At 40.3% G+C, this 18,615-nt stretch overlaps 1 protein-coding gene across 1 annotated transcript in view; it reads right to left on the bottom strand.

The window, feature by feature from the left end:
* LRP1B (LDL receptor related protein 1B) overlaps positions 1 to 8,723 on the bottom strand; it is a 749,025-nt gene extending 740,302 nt beyond the window's left edge. The window contains exon 1 of the mRNA XM_054208041.1: positions 8,639 to 8,723. Coding sequence (XP_054064016.1) covers positions 8,639 to 8,723 — 85 coding nt within the window. The remainder of the gene's footprint in view (positions 1 to 8,638) is intronic.
* Between the last annotated feature and the right edge of the window lie 9,892 nt (positions 8,724 to 18,615).

Genomic DNA, 18,615 nt, shown 5'->3' with positions numbered 1-18,615 from the left:
GGTTAGCCTCCAAGACGCTGCCTGCAAAATACCTTCTTGCTCCAACATAGCCTGGCTTTGTTTCTATCAAAGGCATAAAAGCAGTTCCACCCGACAAGCTGTAGGCATGGGACAGTGCTTTAGTTTTCACACTTTTGTAGTCTCCACTTGCTTCATCTCCCTCGTATATGATTTAATATTGCAGCCTCAAGTGTTTTGCCTAAGACAACTATAAGACGACAATACTATGAAGAAACCATTCACTATTCACTGTTCTTTTTGTAATCTGAATATAAGAATAAACCATTTAGCTTAGAATGTGGGACCCAAGAGGAATGAATTCAGTTTTGCAGCCTTCTTCCCTTGCTTCCAGTCCTTAACTCCTACTGCCTGCAAACATCCCTCAAAAACCAACTTCAATACAGTTACACAAAATAACCATATTTTAAACCAAGTGTTTCTGATCAACTTGGAAGTCAGGTCAGTTTCCCTCCAGACAGTACATGAGTATCAGAACTGGAGAACACACAGGGTTGACCAATCCCTAGCTATGCTTTATGAAATACTACTGGGAAAATAGCTATTTTAAGGTAGCTCTCAAAAGAAAATCAAGTGTGCTTATCCCTGGATAAGTCTGCAAAGAGTCACAGGGAAGCAACGTGCTGCATGAGAAGGTACCACCTTCACATTCCTTCCACATCATCAAAAGCAAGACAAATTTCCCATGATGAAGAGTGCAGCACTTTACACAGAAAACTAGCAGCTTCATGTGTATTCCACAGACCTAGGTTAAACTAACGTAGTGACTTGCAAGTAGTAGACTATACACATCTTACCATATGGAGCTGTCTGGAAATTTTCTGGCCTCGTGAGAGAGTGGTCTCTTCACAAAAAATTATTTGTTAAAATGAGAAATTATCAGTTTATCATTTATTAAAAATAAACAATTCATGTAATAAGTCATCTTCTAGAGGAATATTACAAACTGAGAAATGGAAAGCAATCAAGACTTGGATCCATATATTTTAAAATTAGATGTGGGAAATATAAAACTGGGTTCCACATAAGGAACTCAGGCAAAACTGAATCAAAGCCTGGAATAAAAATATTGCAAGAAATATGTATTTCCTGCATAAAAGCCATAGGACAATGCAGACTATAACTGTCTTCTAATCAAGACTTCATTTTAATAAAGTGGTCCAAAGTTCCCTTACACTTATGCAGCCTGACCATATATAAACACCAAGGACAAAACAAAGAATCCACTGACTTCAATGGTGTAGAGTCAGGTCTGTAATCTATTTGTTAGCACACAAACATAAATAAAAACTCTTATTCTCCAGAGAAGAAAGAGTTTCATTGGTGAATGACATACTTTCATTTCATAAGCACACAGTTTTACACAAATACCAATACACTTTGGGTAAATCAGTGTGTGTTTGCATATGCAAAAGAGCATCCAACTAGCTATGATCTTACTTCGCTCTCTCCTCTTTTATCTTCACAGTATTTGCAAGCAAAAAGAGGCAGGTGTTTTGGGGAAACCTATCTATCATGTAGAAAATTACTGTGATTTTTCATGATCTTCTTGCATTAGTGTAACTTTTTAAAATTTGTATTTTTATGACTACACAACACTACAGCATTTTTTCCAAAAAGGTACATCTGAACAAAGATGTATCAGAAACACCAGCACCGTGGTACTTCTAGTGCCTTTGAATTATTCAGAAGAGCTACGTTTGAGGAAAAATACTTGTCTGCATGTTAAGGGATCTACAGGTGAAAACCCAAGTGCTCTCCACCGTATCACAGTCTCTGAGAATAGTACAAGTAGCAGCACAAACTATTAGACAATATCAGAATTGTATTTTAAAAATTGTTGACAAGAGTATTTTTGCTAGTTTGCAGGTAGTTAAATTAAAATCATAAAACATGATATAAAAGATGGACGGGTATCTTTTTGTTCTGTGGGAGTGTGTGTACACGTTAACAGAACAGTCTTTCTCCTTGACAGAACACCTCACATGAAAAATACTGCATCTGCAAAGCATTGCATCAGCATTTGTCTTGCACATGGTCTATTCCCCCTCCAACATATCATTGAAAAAGAAAACTGCACCTTTTCATTCTCCAAGTTTTCTTTGTTCCTTCGAGGAAAAACAATAGTGAAGCTTATAAACTGCTATTAAAAAAGAGCTCCATGGTGGTGAAAACCTTGAGGAATTATACATATTCTTCTTATTCTCAAAGCTGAACATTTATCTTACAGTACTTATCCAATACACTTGAAGCACGAGTCATTCAATAATGCAACACACAAAAGTTACCAAGGGATGTCCTCCTAAAAATCAGGCAATAGATAATCCAAAATGATATTATCAAGAAAAGAAAATAGGTACATTCTTATTTCTGAAGTGACGCTCAGTTTCAACAGTTTGGCTCCCTGGAAGGCCACATCCTTCAGTGGGAAGCAGCACATAAGATGTTTGGGAATACCCGGCGGGTGTTGAAAGCGCATTTCAGGATTCAGCATACCGTATCTAGAACACGTAATACTGTAATCTCTGTTTTTCCACCTCAGAGAATTACACTGCATTTCTAACTGAATAGAAATAAAAAATCTCAAAGGGTACCTCACTTCCAGACTGGCATTACATCATCTTTAAAAAGCCCTATTACTTAGTAGTACACTCTACATATTGCGGTGTTTTGTTATTAATACACAATTGCTATTTACTACAAAAAGGTCAATAAAAATGTGGATGCTAAAGAGACATACAACCTTCTTTCTAGAAGCCAATTCTACCCTCAGATCGTTAGGGTTCATAAGCACCATACATACAGCCCAATTCCAATTTTATATTTACATCCTGCTTGGGAAGCAATGACATATATAATAACAACATATAATAGACCCATATAACACTTTCCAGGTATGTAGATAGATCTTTTTTCTGCTATGAGGATCTTAGAAATTAAATCAGATTAATAATATAGTGAACATATTACTGGCAAAAGCACATGTTTGTCTCTCTAATGATCCTTCCCACTTGCCATTAAATCTAATTAAAAGGCACTGACTGAGTTTTATTGGAATTCCATTACTGAGGTCCAATCCTGTTCGCACACAGCCCGGCACCCCTGGGAAACAGCCCCTTCCCCAGCTCACAGAGGCTCTGAAGCATCCTCGCACACACAAAGCAAAGGCACCCTGGCCATGGGATCAGGGCTGGGTTGGGTGGCTGATTTTACAGTAACAAGTCCTGGTTATTTCACTTTACCAATGACCCAAAAAGGAAGATTCTGCTTTACAGCAGTAGGAAGTTCTGATACATCTTGGGAATTTTTCACATTATGGTGAACAACTGACTAGCTAGCTGTAATATAACTACATTTACAAATATTTTCATCTTTTCAATAGATGAAGTTTAAGGGCAAAAAATCAACTTGTTTAATTAAAAAACAAACTAGGGGGTTGGACAGAAGGTGCATAGTCATTATTTGATTAATTATATTTTAAAAATCCAATTAGTTCCTAATTGCACTTACAAATTTAGGACCTAGTTCTACAATGTCTACATTTAGCCCAAACTCACACTAAATACAGACTCAATAGTCTGCATGGGTTGCCTAAAAATAGTCAAGTTTGATATTTTCATCTTCGCTGTTCATCATTAAGAATGTTTTGGGTAAGTGCAATTAAAATGAGTTCTCTAAGCAAAATTTTTTAATTGCATTTGAAGGAACAAGACTATTAAAGAACAGATTAATACATAAAAACTAGCAAAAAGCAACAACACGCTGGGCCTCAAAATATGCTACTGTAACAAAAACAATGTTCTACTAGCTAAATTACTAGCGTTTCTACAGATAGTCATAATTTTAAATTCACAAATTAAAATTACATCCATCCTTTCGAGTCAATACAATAAAGAAAAAACTATTTTCTTCAACTGCAAACAACAGATAAAAGGACCTGTAACAGGACACTAGAGGAACACACACTTCCAAGCTGCAGACTTATTTCATTGAAGTCAATGGGTGTTCTGCCACTTTCTTTAAATGAAGAAAGACTGAGGTCCATATGAAACTTAAAGGTATGATGTATGCTCAAATTTACATAGAGGCATATGTGACATATGAAGTCACATAACACTTCAAAAAAGCCACTACGTGAAGTAAAAGCTTTTCCTGCAAGTCTTTGGAAGACTTCAACATGCAGAAATATCAGCAGATACTCTAGAATAAATTAGTAAAAGGTTTGCTACAAATCAAGTTTACATATAGTCTTTTCACACCTAACACCTAGTTTTGAATTTCAAAATGCATATTACTCTATTAAATAGTTTGTGTTTCTACCACTTCTCCTTTTATTACACTAATGGATTGGGATTCTCCAAAACAACTGAACTTAAAATAACAATCCAGGTAAGAAGGAACATGCATGTCAGTTCACAGGAAACCACGCACGCAGTATGTTCGGTCTCCAGAAGTGCCAGGGTTTTGTGTGTGCAGTCACATCCTCAACTGAGGACATACATACATCACTGATTGCCTATAAAACCAGTCACTGAAATTGCACTTGCGGGCACCTCCCACCATTTCTGTTTTTAATTACCTCTTATCACACATCCTTCTAACCACTCTCCTAAATTCCTTGATATATTTTCACCCTCCTCTGTAATTTTGCCTATCCAATCATAGGTAAATTCTTAAGTAATACTGTTCTTTGGAATAAATAAATAAATGACAATGTCACTGTGACCTTGGAAGCATCTCTTTTGCATGCAAGATACTAATACTTATTATCTAGGTTCAAGACATAACAAGCTTAAGTATAAGAACATACACCTCTGTAATACAGCACAGAAACAGTTCTGTGGGGTTTTTTGAGAATCCTTTCCAATGCATGGCCAAGCTGCAGCTCAGTCTGGTGAAGTCGAGCAGGGCTTGGTACACCCAGTTTCAAACATTAAGCCACTAATAACGAGATAGTTGTAAAGCCTCCTGATGTACCCACTGCTGCTGTGACACCTTACCAGGGAATGAAGGCCATCAGCAGTCATCACAAGGAGACAGATTTATTTCACCTGGTTTGCGTTTCTGCTGCCGGGGTGAGTAATCCAAACTCACATCAGCTGAACCTTAAACCTGAAAATTCCATTTCAAAGTCATTTGTTTCCAGCCTTCACTTAAATATGGTCAAAGGACACTGTGAAAGCAATAAATTCCCTGCTAAGTGGAATAAAGACAGAAGTTTTGGAAGTGTTTGTGACTCCAGAGAGGAGTAATATTCATGAAAATTTGTCTTTCCTTCTTTAAAACAGCTTAAAAATTACCAAAGGAAAAAAATGAATGTGTGATATGCCATCACTCAGGGAACCTGGATTTTAAATTCCCTGTCTACATTTTCCCAATCAGTATAAAGTCTACCTTCAGAGCAGTACCTCTTGTGAGACTTTGATGATGAGCTGTTTCATCACACCAGCACTGTAAGGACAGATGCGAAACACTAAAGCTGCATGTGAAAGAGTCCATAGGGAGATGACACTTCAGTGCCACTGACTGGAATGGTTTGCCCCCAAAACCGAACACAACCAGCAGCTTCACCACAGACAGCAAGTCAATTAATAACAAGCCATGCACTTATTAATACTACTGTGGATATACATTTCACTGACAACACCACACATTTGTGAAGATTATCCAAATCCAGCTGCTCTTATCTGGGGCATCTATGTAATTTGGATAACCTCTAGGTAATCACATCAATTAGTACAGTGGATTCATGTAATGCCGTTCCACAGCAGCAGAGCCACAAAAACCAAACAAGTATGACAAAAGAGGGGTGTCGGAGCCCAGGCATGAAGCTGCAAGGCTGGAGAGAACTGTGGGAAGGAAATACACCCCCCAGAGCTACCAAACACCTTCAGCTCAAGCACTCAGGAGGTGGAGATGGGACCTGTGAAGTTCCTTGCATGTCTTTAGGGGGAGCAGGTAACAAATGTAGTCTTCTCAGCTTCCTAAACTGTTAGTGAGGTTTTCCTCAGGCTCTTGAAATTCATTTATTGCAACAGTTGCAACTTCTTCACTAGGATAACTGTGGGTTAAGGTGGGATAACTGGGTCCATGAGCTTCCTCAAGAAGAGGCCAAGAAGCATAAAAAAGGAAATCATACCTCATCATGGCTTAAATGGCACAACCTCAACTGCAGGACTTCTCCCTTATCCTATCTCCCCTCCTGTCTGGATTCCCTTCTTCTCTTTTTCCATCTCATTTCCAGCCCCCTTTCTCCACATCGTCTTCTCTTCTCAATTTTATATATAGATAGATTAAATCAGAGGAGTTGTAACCTGGCTGAGGACAGACCTGATACAATAAAATTCTTCTAGTCTATTTCAAACCCAGGGAAAGGTTTAGATAATTCAAACTTCAGTGGGGTCGTCTGTTGCCTGATGTTATCCACTCATCTGATAGAAGGTGCTACCTCTCCCTACAACACCTCAATAATATTTTATATTACCATGGCTACCACAACACTGCTATTAACACAGCCCATGACATTTTCCCAATTCTCTTATTACCAATGGTGAGCCTCAGTGCATTCTAAATTTCAGTGCCTTTCACATACATTAAGCTTAGCATGCTCCAGTGACTCAGAATTTCCTCCTGTAAAGGAAAATCAGCTTGGTATGGTCAATAATTTTTGCAGTGTATCATAAAGTTTATCTGATGTGCAAATGTAATTCTCTTTCTGGATGCCTCATCCCGAATCCCTTTTAGGTTGAGACCACTTGACATTTTTTAAACAAAATGCCTTTTAAGTCCTAATTTGTACTCCACTCGGTTTTGATAAGACATGACATTACGATATGATGAGTTAGTTGATTCTAAGTAAATTTGATTTATCCCACTTTTTGGGCTGGTATGATTTACAAGGATGTTGCCTTTTAAGATGGGATTGATTTTCATGTAAACTGACAGCACTTTTTTTTTTTTGTGAAAGACTAAATCAGAGCAAGGTAACTATGAAAACAAAACAAAGGGAAAATGAAGAAAAATTTAAAGACCAGAAATTAATATTCATGAATAACTGGCACCTGCTTATCTCCATCAAGGAAGACAGAGTGACAAATCTGTTTCCAGAACAATTCCACAAAATGTTTGGAAGTTTGATTTTTATTCATAAAATCAGATGCACACTACAGCTGCTGAAATGTAATCTGACCATTTTGTGAATACCATGGAAAGTTCTTGAAATATTTTCCATCAAACAAGCACCATCACAACCACGAATCTTCATGTATCAAAGTAAAAGCATATGTACCCTTCATAAAACTGAAAGATTTTCTAAGAACCTTTCCCATCTTGCTGTTCAGGTACCATTATACTGAATACTACCCTCGTTTCTTTGCAATATCCTTGTACCTTATGATGCAGTGTTTTAAACACGCAAGTTTGTGATGCTGCAGCAATACTTTTCTCTTTGATAGGTAGTTATTTCTCATTTTTACAGCATGAATCACCTAAGTAATTTTGATAGCTAGGCAGGAAAGCAACCGGAGAGGTTTGGCAGTTCGACTGAAGCAGAAATCCGTACCCTAGACTGACTATCTAGAGGCATCTGCACTCATCCAAACGAGTTGTAAGCAGTTAGTAAACAATTCAGTAGGTAGTGTGTACGTGATGGAGAGGAGCCGGCTGTCTAACAGTGTGAATTCAATGCTTTATAGAGTTATATCTCTACTGAAATCTAGCTAAATCCTCGCAGACTGGGTACAACAACGTTCAGTGCAGTCTCATTCATGAGACCACGCAGTTTTGAAGCTAAGGGGGCTACAAACAAGCCGACAGGCTATTCTCAGTAGTGTTCTCTACAGCTGTAAGAAAACCTGAGTCAGAGCGGCGGACTGCCATTCCCGCACCTGAGCGGCACAGAAGGGGGACTTCGCCTCCACTTTAGAAAATACTCAATTCAAACACCTTCCGGGGAAAATAAGAGAGGTCTGGTAACGGCACAAAATACGACGAGAAGCCCCGAGACTGAACTCCGGCGGGAGGAGACCGCTACCGGCTCCGATCAGAGACTTGTGCCGAGGAGAAAAAGAGTTGCAACTTCTGAAGCCTCGGCGAGGGGGTCCGGAGCTCCTTCTCCCTCACCGGCGGCACCGAGCTCGGCGCCCGCCCGCTGCCTAAATACGGGCTCGGGCATTAAGTGGGGGACAACTTGGGAAAATTACAGCCGAGGAACTTTTGGAACACCGGGGAAAGCGGAGGGCGTTCACCGTAGATCGCCGCCCCCAGCCCCGGGGCTCGCTCGGGGGAGCCCCCCGGCCGGCACCGCTCCCCCGCACCGGCCAGCAGCGGGTACTTCCCCTGCCAGGGAGGGCAGCACCCCCACAATTAACGCCAGGGAGGGGGCTGTACCCCCGCAATTAACGCCCGCCTTGCTTTCCTACAGCGAAGCGGTAATTCACAGCCGAGGGGGGAGGCACATCCCTTTCTCCCCCCCGTCCCCATTCGCCTGCTGTGGGGTTCGCTCCGCGGAGGGTCGGCAAAACTTCCCCGGGGGGAAGAAGCCAACGGGCGCCGGCGGAAAGTTGAGCGGGCGCCGCCGCCGCCGCCGCCTCAAGGTCTCCCGCGCCCCGCCGCGCCTTACCTCCGCGGGTTCCCGCTGCCAGCGCCTCGGCGACGGGCGGTAATCCCCAGAGCGTCGCCAGGGCCAGGACGAGGAGGGCGGACATGTCGGAAGGAGACAGCCGGCCGGCCGCGGGTGCGGAGCCTCTGCCAGGAGCAGGAGCCGGAGCCGCCGCCGCCCCGTCAGGTTTTCAGCCCGGCTGGGCTCGCCTCGCCTCACGCAGCCAGCGGGCAGCGCGGGGCGCCGGCGGCCGGCAGCGCCGCGCTCTGCCCCCCGCCCCCCCCTCCGCCCACCGCCCCGCCCACCGCGCAGCGCGAGGCCGGCGGGAAGCGCCTTCTCCTCGCAGGTTTTGGGGTTTGTTTTTTTTTTTATTATTATTTTTAAAATATTTGAGGTAATTTTTTTTTAAAATTCACCACGGCAAAGCTCGGGAAAGGAAGGGTGAAACGGCGGGTGAGTCAGCGAAAAGTAAAAACAAAAAAAACCCAAAAAACCAAAACCAGGTAAAAAAGCCCCACAAAGCCTGGTGAGAGGGCCCTCTGTGAGGAGGCTGCCTGGTTCCCTTCTGTGTGAAGGAAAAGTTGACTCCCAAAGCAGCTCTCGGCAAAGGAGGCTTCGGTTAATGGTGCTTCTTGAAGTGCATCTGAGCAGGCAGCGGCCTCACGGTTTGTGTTTGTTCCCCGCTTCGCGCGGCTGAAACATAACTTTTGCTTTACATAAGCGTATTACCTTGAAATTGTCACAGACACAAATATGGTTTGCTTATCACATTTTCTTTCCTTCTTTTTTTTTTAAACAGGCCCTTTAACAGATGAAAGGCGATAAAGCTTTTACATCGTCCTCAGGTACTAGTTTTCTCCAGAGATGGCAAGGTGCTAAAACCCGACTGCTGAGACCTCTGCATTTCAAGGGTAAAGCCTCAGTCCTTTTAACTTTGTGTTTATATTCCCCATCATGGAACCTAAATACCTTTTATATGAAGCAGTATGGCCAAGAGACTTCCAGGGGCAGAAAGACCAAGCAGTGTTGAAGGATGGAGTAATACACAACCTAGGAGAAATATGAAATATTTGATTATTTCTGTCAAAATGGGGGAAAGACCGCATGATAAGGTTACCCAAGAACTGCAAAGCCCAGTGCTGGTCCCAGGGATTCTTCTGGGGTCAGGGTCTGGCAGGACTCACAGGGGGTTGCTGGTAGCTTTATTACCGCAAGTAATTTACAGCTGAGGGGAAAAAATCCAAATTCTGCATTTATCTACTGTCTGTAAAGCCTGTGTAATTCCCCTACAGTCAATTAGTATTTATACGGCCATAACTGAGCAGAATTATAGATCCCAGTGTAGAAAACCTTTGCTAATACAGAAACGAGCAGATCTGAATTAAGGTGAAAAAATTTGGCAGTGTCCATGGTCTTGGAAATCAGTTGCTTTTATAACCAAAATGAAGTCATGCTGAATGTCACACGGAAACATTATTCCACCGTATTTATAGGCGAGATTGCTTTGCGTCCTTCTGTAAGCCACCAGAGCCACCTTTAAGGCTCTTACGCATTAATTATGATTTTATTTGAGCAACCTTTTACATTTCAAATATGAAAATAAGTAGATGCGAGAGCCAAATGAGAAAATGTGTGAAGGAAAACCAGGGAATTCCAAGTTATGAGGAACTCCTGCTTAAATCAGTGACATTTCCCACATGCCAGGACTGTCACATGGTATAAAGAAACACATATTTGCAAATGAACATGCTGTCCCTGTATTCCTGGGATACAGAGCTATCTTTACGGAATAGTCTTCTTTCATCTTGACGTCTTGCATCTTCTGCAAAAGTCTTGAGGTCTGCAAGGTTACAAGTGGTCATGCTTTCCCCCCAAATGCTGTCTGTTAATTAGCATGCTGCCCTTTTGTGCCTTCTCACAAAACCACCTTGACTAAAATACTGTTTTCAACCATCTGATGCTTTATTTCTAGTTTGCTGCATTTCGGTCTTACTCCATATTTATTTAACAACAGTGCTCGCTACTCTTCTTGAATAATTTCATTTAATGATATGGTGCAATTTACTGCCCATTTTAGGCATTAGCATTTATGAGAGTCTTTGAAGAATCAATTCATCTTGCTTTCAATACTGCAGATCACATATGCACCTAAACTTATTAAAATATTTAAATAATATTTATAATAAAAGTCAATGGCCTCCTTGTTTACAGGAAATAAAGTGTCAATACGGAGTATGCAGTCAGAATTATGACTAAAAATGCAATTACGTGTAAGTAATCATTTGTCAAATTGCTGCCTAAAAATGTAGCTTGCTTTAAGATAGTGCTATGAGGCAATAATTATCATAGAAACCTGGTTTTAAAATACAGGCGGTCGAACAAATACAAGTTGACCTTTGATAAATCATTCTCGGCTTCATTTCCATTAGATGTTACTCACTTGAAGTGATGGGAGGATGGGACAGCTGTATATGATGGGATGGGTTGACTCCAACAATACAGTAAAAATGCGTACAAGTAACTGGCATTCTCGTATCTCCTTTCCACCTCAAAAAAAGGCAGCACCAGGAGCTGTATGAAAGTTTTAATGTATATCTTCTATGAATAAACCTAAAAATGTTTGCTGAAGTGACCAGAGACACAATCCAAGCCAGTATCTAAATGTAAAGTATAATTCACATACTCTACACAATCACCTGTTGTATAACATACATTTCCTATACCTCATACCTGAGAAAAACTAAAGGAAATGGACATGTTTAGCTGGATCTAGTTTCTGCACTTTCAGCCTCCTGTTGTTTGTATACACACAACTTCATTCAGGTTTCTGCATGATGGGTGGAAATTGAGAGACACAGGACTGGTGGCAGATACACAGGTTAGGAAACAGATCAGTTTGTCAAATATTTATTGAAGTCTCCAGCCACTCCCATTTGAAAGAACCAAACCGGAAGCACTGGGGAGTTGAACTGAGAGCGGATACGGAGGAGAGAGGTAAAAAGGAATTGAGTGTGTAGAAATGTCTTTTCCTTGCTACAGACAAAAAAATTTAATTATATGGAAGACTGGAGTGAAGCACTGCTGGACAGAAAATTCAAAGTTAAAAATGCTGTTAGAGATCTGTTTGCTCCTACAGTGCTTTCTAACTTCTTCCTCCTAATCAGAGTTATTAACACTGACAGGTTAAACAAATGAATTCATCAAGCTATAGAATATTATGAAATCTCTTATTGAGATAAATTAAACAAAGTAGAACCAATCATTCATCCTCGCTGTATAACACAACACAAGAATATTAATTATCAGCCAAAGGTAATTCTGACATTAGTCAGTATGAAACTACCTCGATTGCATCACTGAAAATTGTGTTATGGCGTGACTTATTTATTGTATATTAGCCATGGCCTTCGAGTAGGCGCGTAGGTGGGTAGGGATGGTGGCATGGATGATTCCCCTGCTGCCCGATGTGTCGGGGGTGAGTGAGGGGATGCTGCAGATGCGGGGCAGTGGGTCTGAAGATTGCTGGTTATGTGTGCGGCCCTTTGGAGAGCATCACAGGCGCCCGGCCGGGTTGCTAGGGAATAACACTGGCAGCCAGTCTGAAGGCAGTCGGGTGCCCTGCCCTGTCCTACCAGATAGAGAAAAGTTGCCAGGCAGCAGCTGACACAGGAGCAGAAAGAAGGAAGACAGTATTTGAGAGGAGCGAGAAGGGAAGAAAGACCAAAGACTAAAAAAAGAACAAAAAAAATCCCTCCCTATCTGAATTCAGGGGTTTGCATTACAAGCTGTTCCTACTGGAGAAAACATCCCTGAAGGAATTTTTTATTACTGCAGTGCAACAGTGGTTTCGTTATTAAAGATTTTCTGAATGTGCATCTTCAACAGCTGCTGGAAAAGTTCTTCATGTGTGAGCTGTAATGTGTATATTTGCATTCCAAGTGCCATGGATGGAAATTGCTGCCTGGCATTGGAGATGTTTTGTCATGGCTTTAATACATAAATTGGAAGTTATTAAAAAACACATGAAAAATGTATCAGTGTGAAGACCTACCTCATAAGGGCAACAATAAATGGGGCAAGAAAAACCCAAAATCCTAAATCTGGAAACCATGATCTTGAGCTATTCCTAATCTCCATCTTCCGACTAATGTAAAGAAATTCCATTATATCATTTTGCTTGCAAATGCTTGAGAGGTGGTACTGGACCATACGCCAGTTCAGGGGAAATGCAATGAACTGGTGCATGTCTGCTAAAGACAAGGCAGCTAAACGCCAGCTTATGGCACCCAGACATCTGCTTGGGACAAGTGACATTTTGCAGTTAACTGGTTATGCTTTAGTGAAGACATAAATGGGAGATCTTAATGCCGATTGCAAGGTTTGTTTCTCATAAAAATAGGCTCATAAAAGTTATTAGAACAGAAAAGAACTCATCACCTTTTGAAGTCTGTTTAAAGGACAATTTTGCGAAAAAAAAATCTCTTTCAAATTATTTTATTACCCGATAAATTAAGTTTCTTATATAAAACAGGCCAACTTTCTCACCTGGCACCCTGCTGTACTCAGAGGCGCTGCACCAATGTCCAGGGAGAGATCAAATTTATTTCCGATAACTGGAGTAGAAACTCCTTGTCCAAAAAAATAATGTTTATGGCTGATGCCGAGAAAAAGTACGAAAAGTAGAAAAAAGAGAGAAAAATAGCTGGTTAAATCTGTTTCAAACTCTCCTGGTAAAATTTGTGTCCAGACCATGTGGCATATTAACCACTTGAAAGTACTTTCTCCAGTTTGTCCCAAAATAAATATATTCTGTAGCTCCGAGTACTATAATAAAATTACCTTTGTTTAATAAAATGTAATTCTGCAAGATAGTGGACACCTTGAGTTCATGTCACAAATACCTGTGAGCACATGCTTCAAGTACTACATCATTAGTCCTGAAATGTTACTGAAATGATTGAGATTCGGACACCTAAGTACCTCTGCAGTGCTACCAAGGGGTGGGTGGCAGATGTAGCCAGTCTTACCAGTAGTAACCTTGGATTAATTTCATAGTTTATAACATTCACGCAGCACCTATTCAGAAATCTACAGGAAAATTGCCTAAGGACAGAACTCATCTTTCTTTTATTAGATCTCAATGCAACTAATTTATGAAATTTTCAATTTCATCATGTAAGTGTTGTGAGGTAAAGTGTACGGCTTTATCTACCTCTTTTATTTCCTAAATATGGCATCAGGAATAACCTAGTGGGATCTTTCTCAGTGATAGCAAATGATTAAAATAATAATAATACATAATGTATAATGTCATTTGACAGAAGTCATTATCCATTTCCACAAGTTTCTATTAGGTTTCCATATTTTACTGCTCTCCATGAGCATATATTTGCCATTTCCCAGAAGCACAGAAACTAGAAGTAATATTGAAAAAACAACTATTTTTTTAAGACTTACATCTGGCGGTACTGAAATTGGAGAGAATTCATGCTACTTAAAAAGTATTGTAAATGGATCCCATTATGGCGTATATCAATCACGTATTCACAGTTGTGCAGCATATCACGAAGAAAAATATGGAATACCACAAAAATAGGTGTGCCTATACCGACAAGCCTGGGAGGCTCTTGATTATCTAGCATGCCCTAAGAAATACGTAAATCACTTCTCACAACAATAAAATCAATTATAATAAATTTATTTATTATAAAAAAAGTAAAGTTGCCACTATCTGTTGTGTATCAGCTCCACATGCAAAAAAAATCTTGGTTTGGAGCAAAGCAGTGATTTCACTTCAGATTTCCTGATGTGGGGTTACATTAGAGGTGCTTTTCCCAAGGGAAGCGCTCTCTTTCCATCCCAAACGTACCTCCACATTGTTCCACAGTGTTATAAACTCATAAAATTTGCCCTTCTTGATAAATGTTGGACACATGCATTACTGAAGAAGCCTGTATGAACACTTTCCTTCTGGCACAACTTTTTATTCTACAGAGAAGCTGAATTTTTTTACTTAGCTGGGTTTTAGCCCTATGGCTACTGGTGCATCGCACCCGCCTCCGCCCCAGCCCTGCTGCACTGCAGCGGCATCAGTGCCGCCTGGCCAGGCCCGAGAGCTTGTGTGCGTAACTGTTTACTAGCCAAACTTGCTTTAATATTTCCTTTAGGAGAAATTAGTAGCATTTACCAGTTTGAGATGTTTGGAAAACTATCCTGCTGACAGCTATTATATTCACTTTTACAGTATCTCCCTCCAAAATCTATCTGAATGAAAACTTATGGGTCTGCACCACACCATTTTAAAGATTAAATGAGCCTTCCCCCCCACTTCAAAGCAAATTATTGTGTGATGGCAGCCAGGTGCCATAGCAAGATTTTCATTCTGGTTTGGGGCTAAATCTGATTAATCATAAAACAGATCAAATAAAGGAACATCTGGTACAAGGTTTTTGCCATCAGATAAAGGCTTTACGGTAGCAGTCCAAATGACTGCTGTGGCAAACAGCCACGACTACAACAGTGGGCAAAATTTTCCTTCAGGGCCAAAAAAAGAAATTATTTTCAAAAGTAATTTGAATAAATAATTGTTTCACTCCATAAAATCAAGAACAGAGCATGTGACTGTCATTAAAGTTTAAAACAATACCAAAAACTCAGTAGGCGAATAATAATTGTATCTACCATTGAAACATAATGTACAAGGTACCTTGTTTAGAATTTTAAAAATGCAGACAAGCTGCACAGTCTGTGCGATGCTTTTACGCTTTTAGCATAATCAGGCTCTGAATGTCATTTAAATGCACCTTTTAATATAATTTTGTCTTTCATCGGGGACTAGTAAGGCTGCGACAAAAAAATGTTTTAGTTTATTTTACTCACTTTTGTTCTCTCTATAAAAGGTAATGTGAAAATGTGCCCCAGGGTCTGCCCCATCCCATCGCAGCACAATCTGACTAGTTTGGGAGGAGTAGGATCTGTTTGCAGTACTTGAGTGCCCCCCATAGGCTACTGCTCAAATAATTGTTTTGAACTGGGCACAAAACCGAAAATCTTTCAATCTTGGGGAAAAGGAGCCTAAAACCTTAAAAAAAACAGCTCCCCCCCAATCAACACGTATCTCACGAAGGAAAATTAAAGTGGTTGACATAACTCTAATGCAAATAATTCTTTACATTATATTTTATTTATTGAGAACTGTGTGTGTTTAGGGGGGTTAAGGTTTCAGTTAATTATAAATGTAACTTATTGAAATGCGGCCATTTAAACTGATAAATTGTCTTCCCTCACAGATACAGTGTATTTAAAAAAGCAGAATAGTTGCTTTTTCAACAGAATTAACAAACAATTCAAGGCTTATAGGAATAAAAGGTACAAAAGGATGTTGTAACTTGCAATGATATAGTTCTCAAAATAAGAGAATTAACATAAATTCATATATTCTATTAGACTAGAAAAAATGATTTAATTATCATACATACTTAAAAAGCAGGAATTTTAAAGTTGCGTTAATATTCTCTCTTTTTATAACTACCTTCCACTTATCTTTAGTAGGACATTAAAATATATTACTCTTTTATCTGCTGGTTGATGTTAGAGTAAATATTGCACTTCGTAGCTAATGAAACATCATGCATATGACCTTGGGGGTGTCAAATACCTCCTTGTCAAATAGCTCCTTACCTTTGGAGCCTCTTATGTCTGCATAAATAAGCTTATGGAGCACGAAGAGGGAAGGTGGTAGAAGGGGCAAAGCAAAGTACTGGGGAAAAAAATCAACTGTGATATTAAAAAAAAAAGTTCAAGAAGTGCAGTCATTGTGAAACATGTTACAAGGTGCTTCACAATGGAACAGAAACCCTCTGAGGGGTTAACTCCCCCAGGCCTATTCAGCTAATGCTGTTAGGGAATCACAGCATTTACTCTTTCACGTCAGTAGATGGAATAACAATGAAACTCAGAAATTGCTACATGGAGGAGAAGGAGAGCTAGAAATGAGAAAATACAGTGAACGATGCTGAGTGAAACAACTCAAGGTATTGAAAATTCAAATCCAATGTCTAAACAAAGATCACATTCATCTTTATATAACTCTTCTTCCTTGTAGCAGGTAGATGTGCTATCTATGCGTGTGCACAAATGGGAATAGCATGGCCCTGGACATTAAATTTAATCCCTGTCCTAAAACTGCAGAGTGACTCTTCCCATAGAATGACTTTGACTCTCCTCGGTTTGAAGTCTAACTCATTTGCTGTTAGCCTTCCCTTGCAGGGAGGACATTTGCTCACTTGGACATGGCTGATCTAGTGGGAGACTCAGAAGCCTGTTTCCCTTCCCAAGATCTGTAGTGTAGATCTGGAAGAAGTTTCCTTAAGCAAGTTGCTAGGTAGGTCTTCATTGACAACAGTTTTAGAATCACTGCCTGGGGCTTTAGATAGATTCCTCCTGAAAATGTGATTATGATTCAAAATGCCGATTTGCTCCTCTTCCCCTCTCCCTCCCTCCCTCCTTCCTCTAAAGGATGGGTATCCTCCTCCTCTGGGCGGTACGAATTCTGCCATGTTCTTTAGCTGGGATGAGGATACAGAGGGCGGTACTGGAGGCAAAGGAGAAGAGAATAGTAGCGAGACGAAAGACCTTTATGATAAACTGATCCCTTTTTCCAGTGATCCTGGTTCATACGGGTACTTACTTCAATAACCTGAGAAGCTCTTTCGTGGCTGTGTGCTACATGCCCGTCGAAAGAGAAAGCAGCAGCAGGCTGTGCACTCAGGCAGAAATAAAAGGGCAGTCAATATTAGGTACGATCCAATGCCAGTTACATGTGCAAAATAATTTCAAGCGCTCTAAATTTTTTGTTCAACACTGGAACAGCAGCAAAAGAAGGCAGGTGATCTCAAAACACGTGTATGTCTGTAGCTGTGAGGGACCTGGCCTGAGATACTGATACTTCACTTTCAGGTCTAATCATGAGCATATAAATAAGGACCTGTTGTTCTCCAGCCCTTTTTCCTTGATGAGAACATGACAGCTCTTCTCCCCACATGTAGAAAATTGGGGCTTAGCTGCTCTTCTTTGTGCAAGAGGGATGCAGTTCAACATCTGCATGTTCATTTCGAAGGATTCCTGTCAAAGAAGTCTTAAAATAAAATTGCAGCAGGATGAGAGAGTAATTTCTTTCATGGATAAATAACTAACAGATGAGAAACAAAGGGTGGCAGTAAATGGTTATTTTCTCTAGTGGAGAAAGTGGAAGTCACTACTGGAGTCCCCAAGGAGACCGACTATTTCTGCAATATCACATACAGGCCAAGAAGACATCACTTACATTGCGGTTTACACTTTGCTTGTCTTAATATATGCAGAAGCCTTGTGTACACCAGTAACCTGGTGCCCTTCCTCTGAATAAGAATGCAGGAGATGATTGAAGAAGAGCGAGTAAATGATACAGGAAGCCTGAAAAGACCGAAAGGGTAACCCAAGTAATGAACCCAAGAAACTAGCTGGCAGCTATACCAGTTGGGAAGAGTGGTCCTGGTGGAAGCCTTCTCCAGCTGATAAGCTTATAAGCCTATTCAGATCAAGAAAGAAGGGAAGTAGAGGCAGGAATAGGAATGACTTATCTGACAGAAAGAGGTGTTAAATAGCTAGTGACCCACAGGAAGATTATTGGATAAAGGGGTCCTGCAGCTTTCAAAATTAGAGTTTTTTACTCCTTTGTCAGTAAGGCTTTTTCTTTCTAGTGATGTACATTCCGAAGCTGGCACTTGGCCAATACTGTAAAACGATGAAAATAAAATTACAATAACAGATTCCCCCCATCAACTTGTACTGAGCACTATTTCTTAGCGGTACATGTGTATGCAAAAAAAAACAACAGCCAGATGCCAGGGATTGTACTAATGTCTTTTCTCAAAGTAAACAAAAGTATCTCTGCAAACCCATAAACAAGGAAGGAGGCAAAACCATTTAACAAACACTCATATTAAATGCACTTTGAT

The sequence above is a fragment of the Rissa tridactyla genome, chromosome 7, assembly GCF_028500815.1.
Source record: "Rissa tridactyla isolate bRisTri1 chromosome 7, bRisTri1.patW.cur.20221130, whole genome shotgun sequence".
Classification (NCBI taxonomy): Eukaryota; Metazoa; Chordata; class Aves; order Charadriiformes; family Laridae; genus Rissa; species Rissa tridactyla.
The sequence above is the reverse complement of the archived record's forward strand: the minus strand, read 5'-3'. Positions and strand labels throughout refer to the sequence as shown.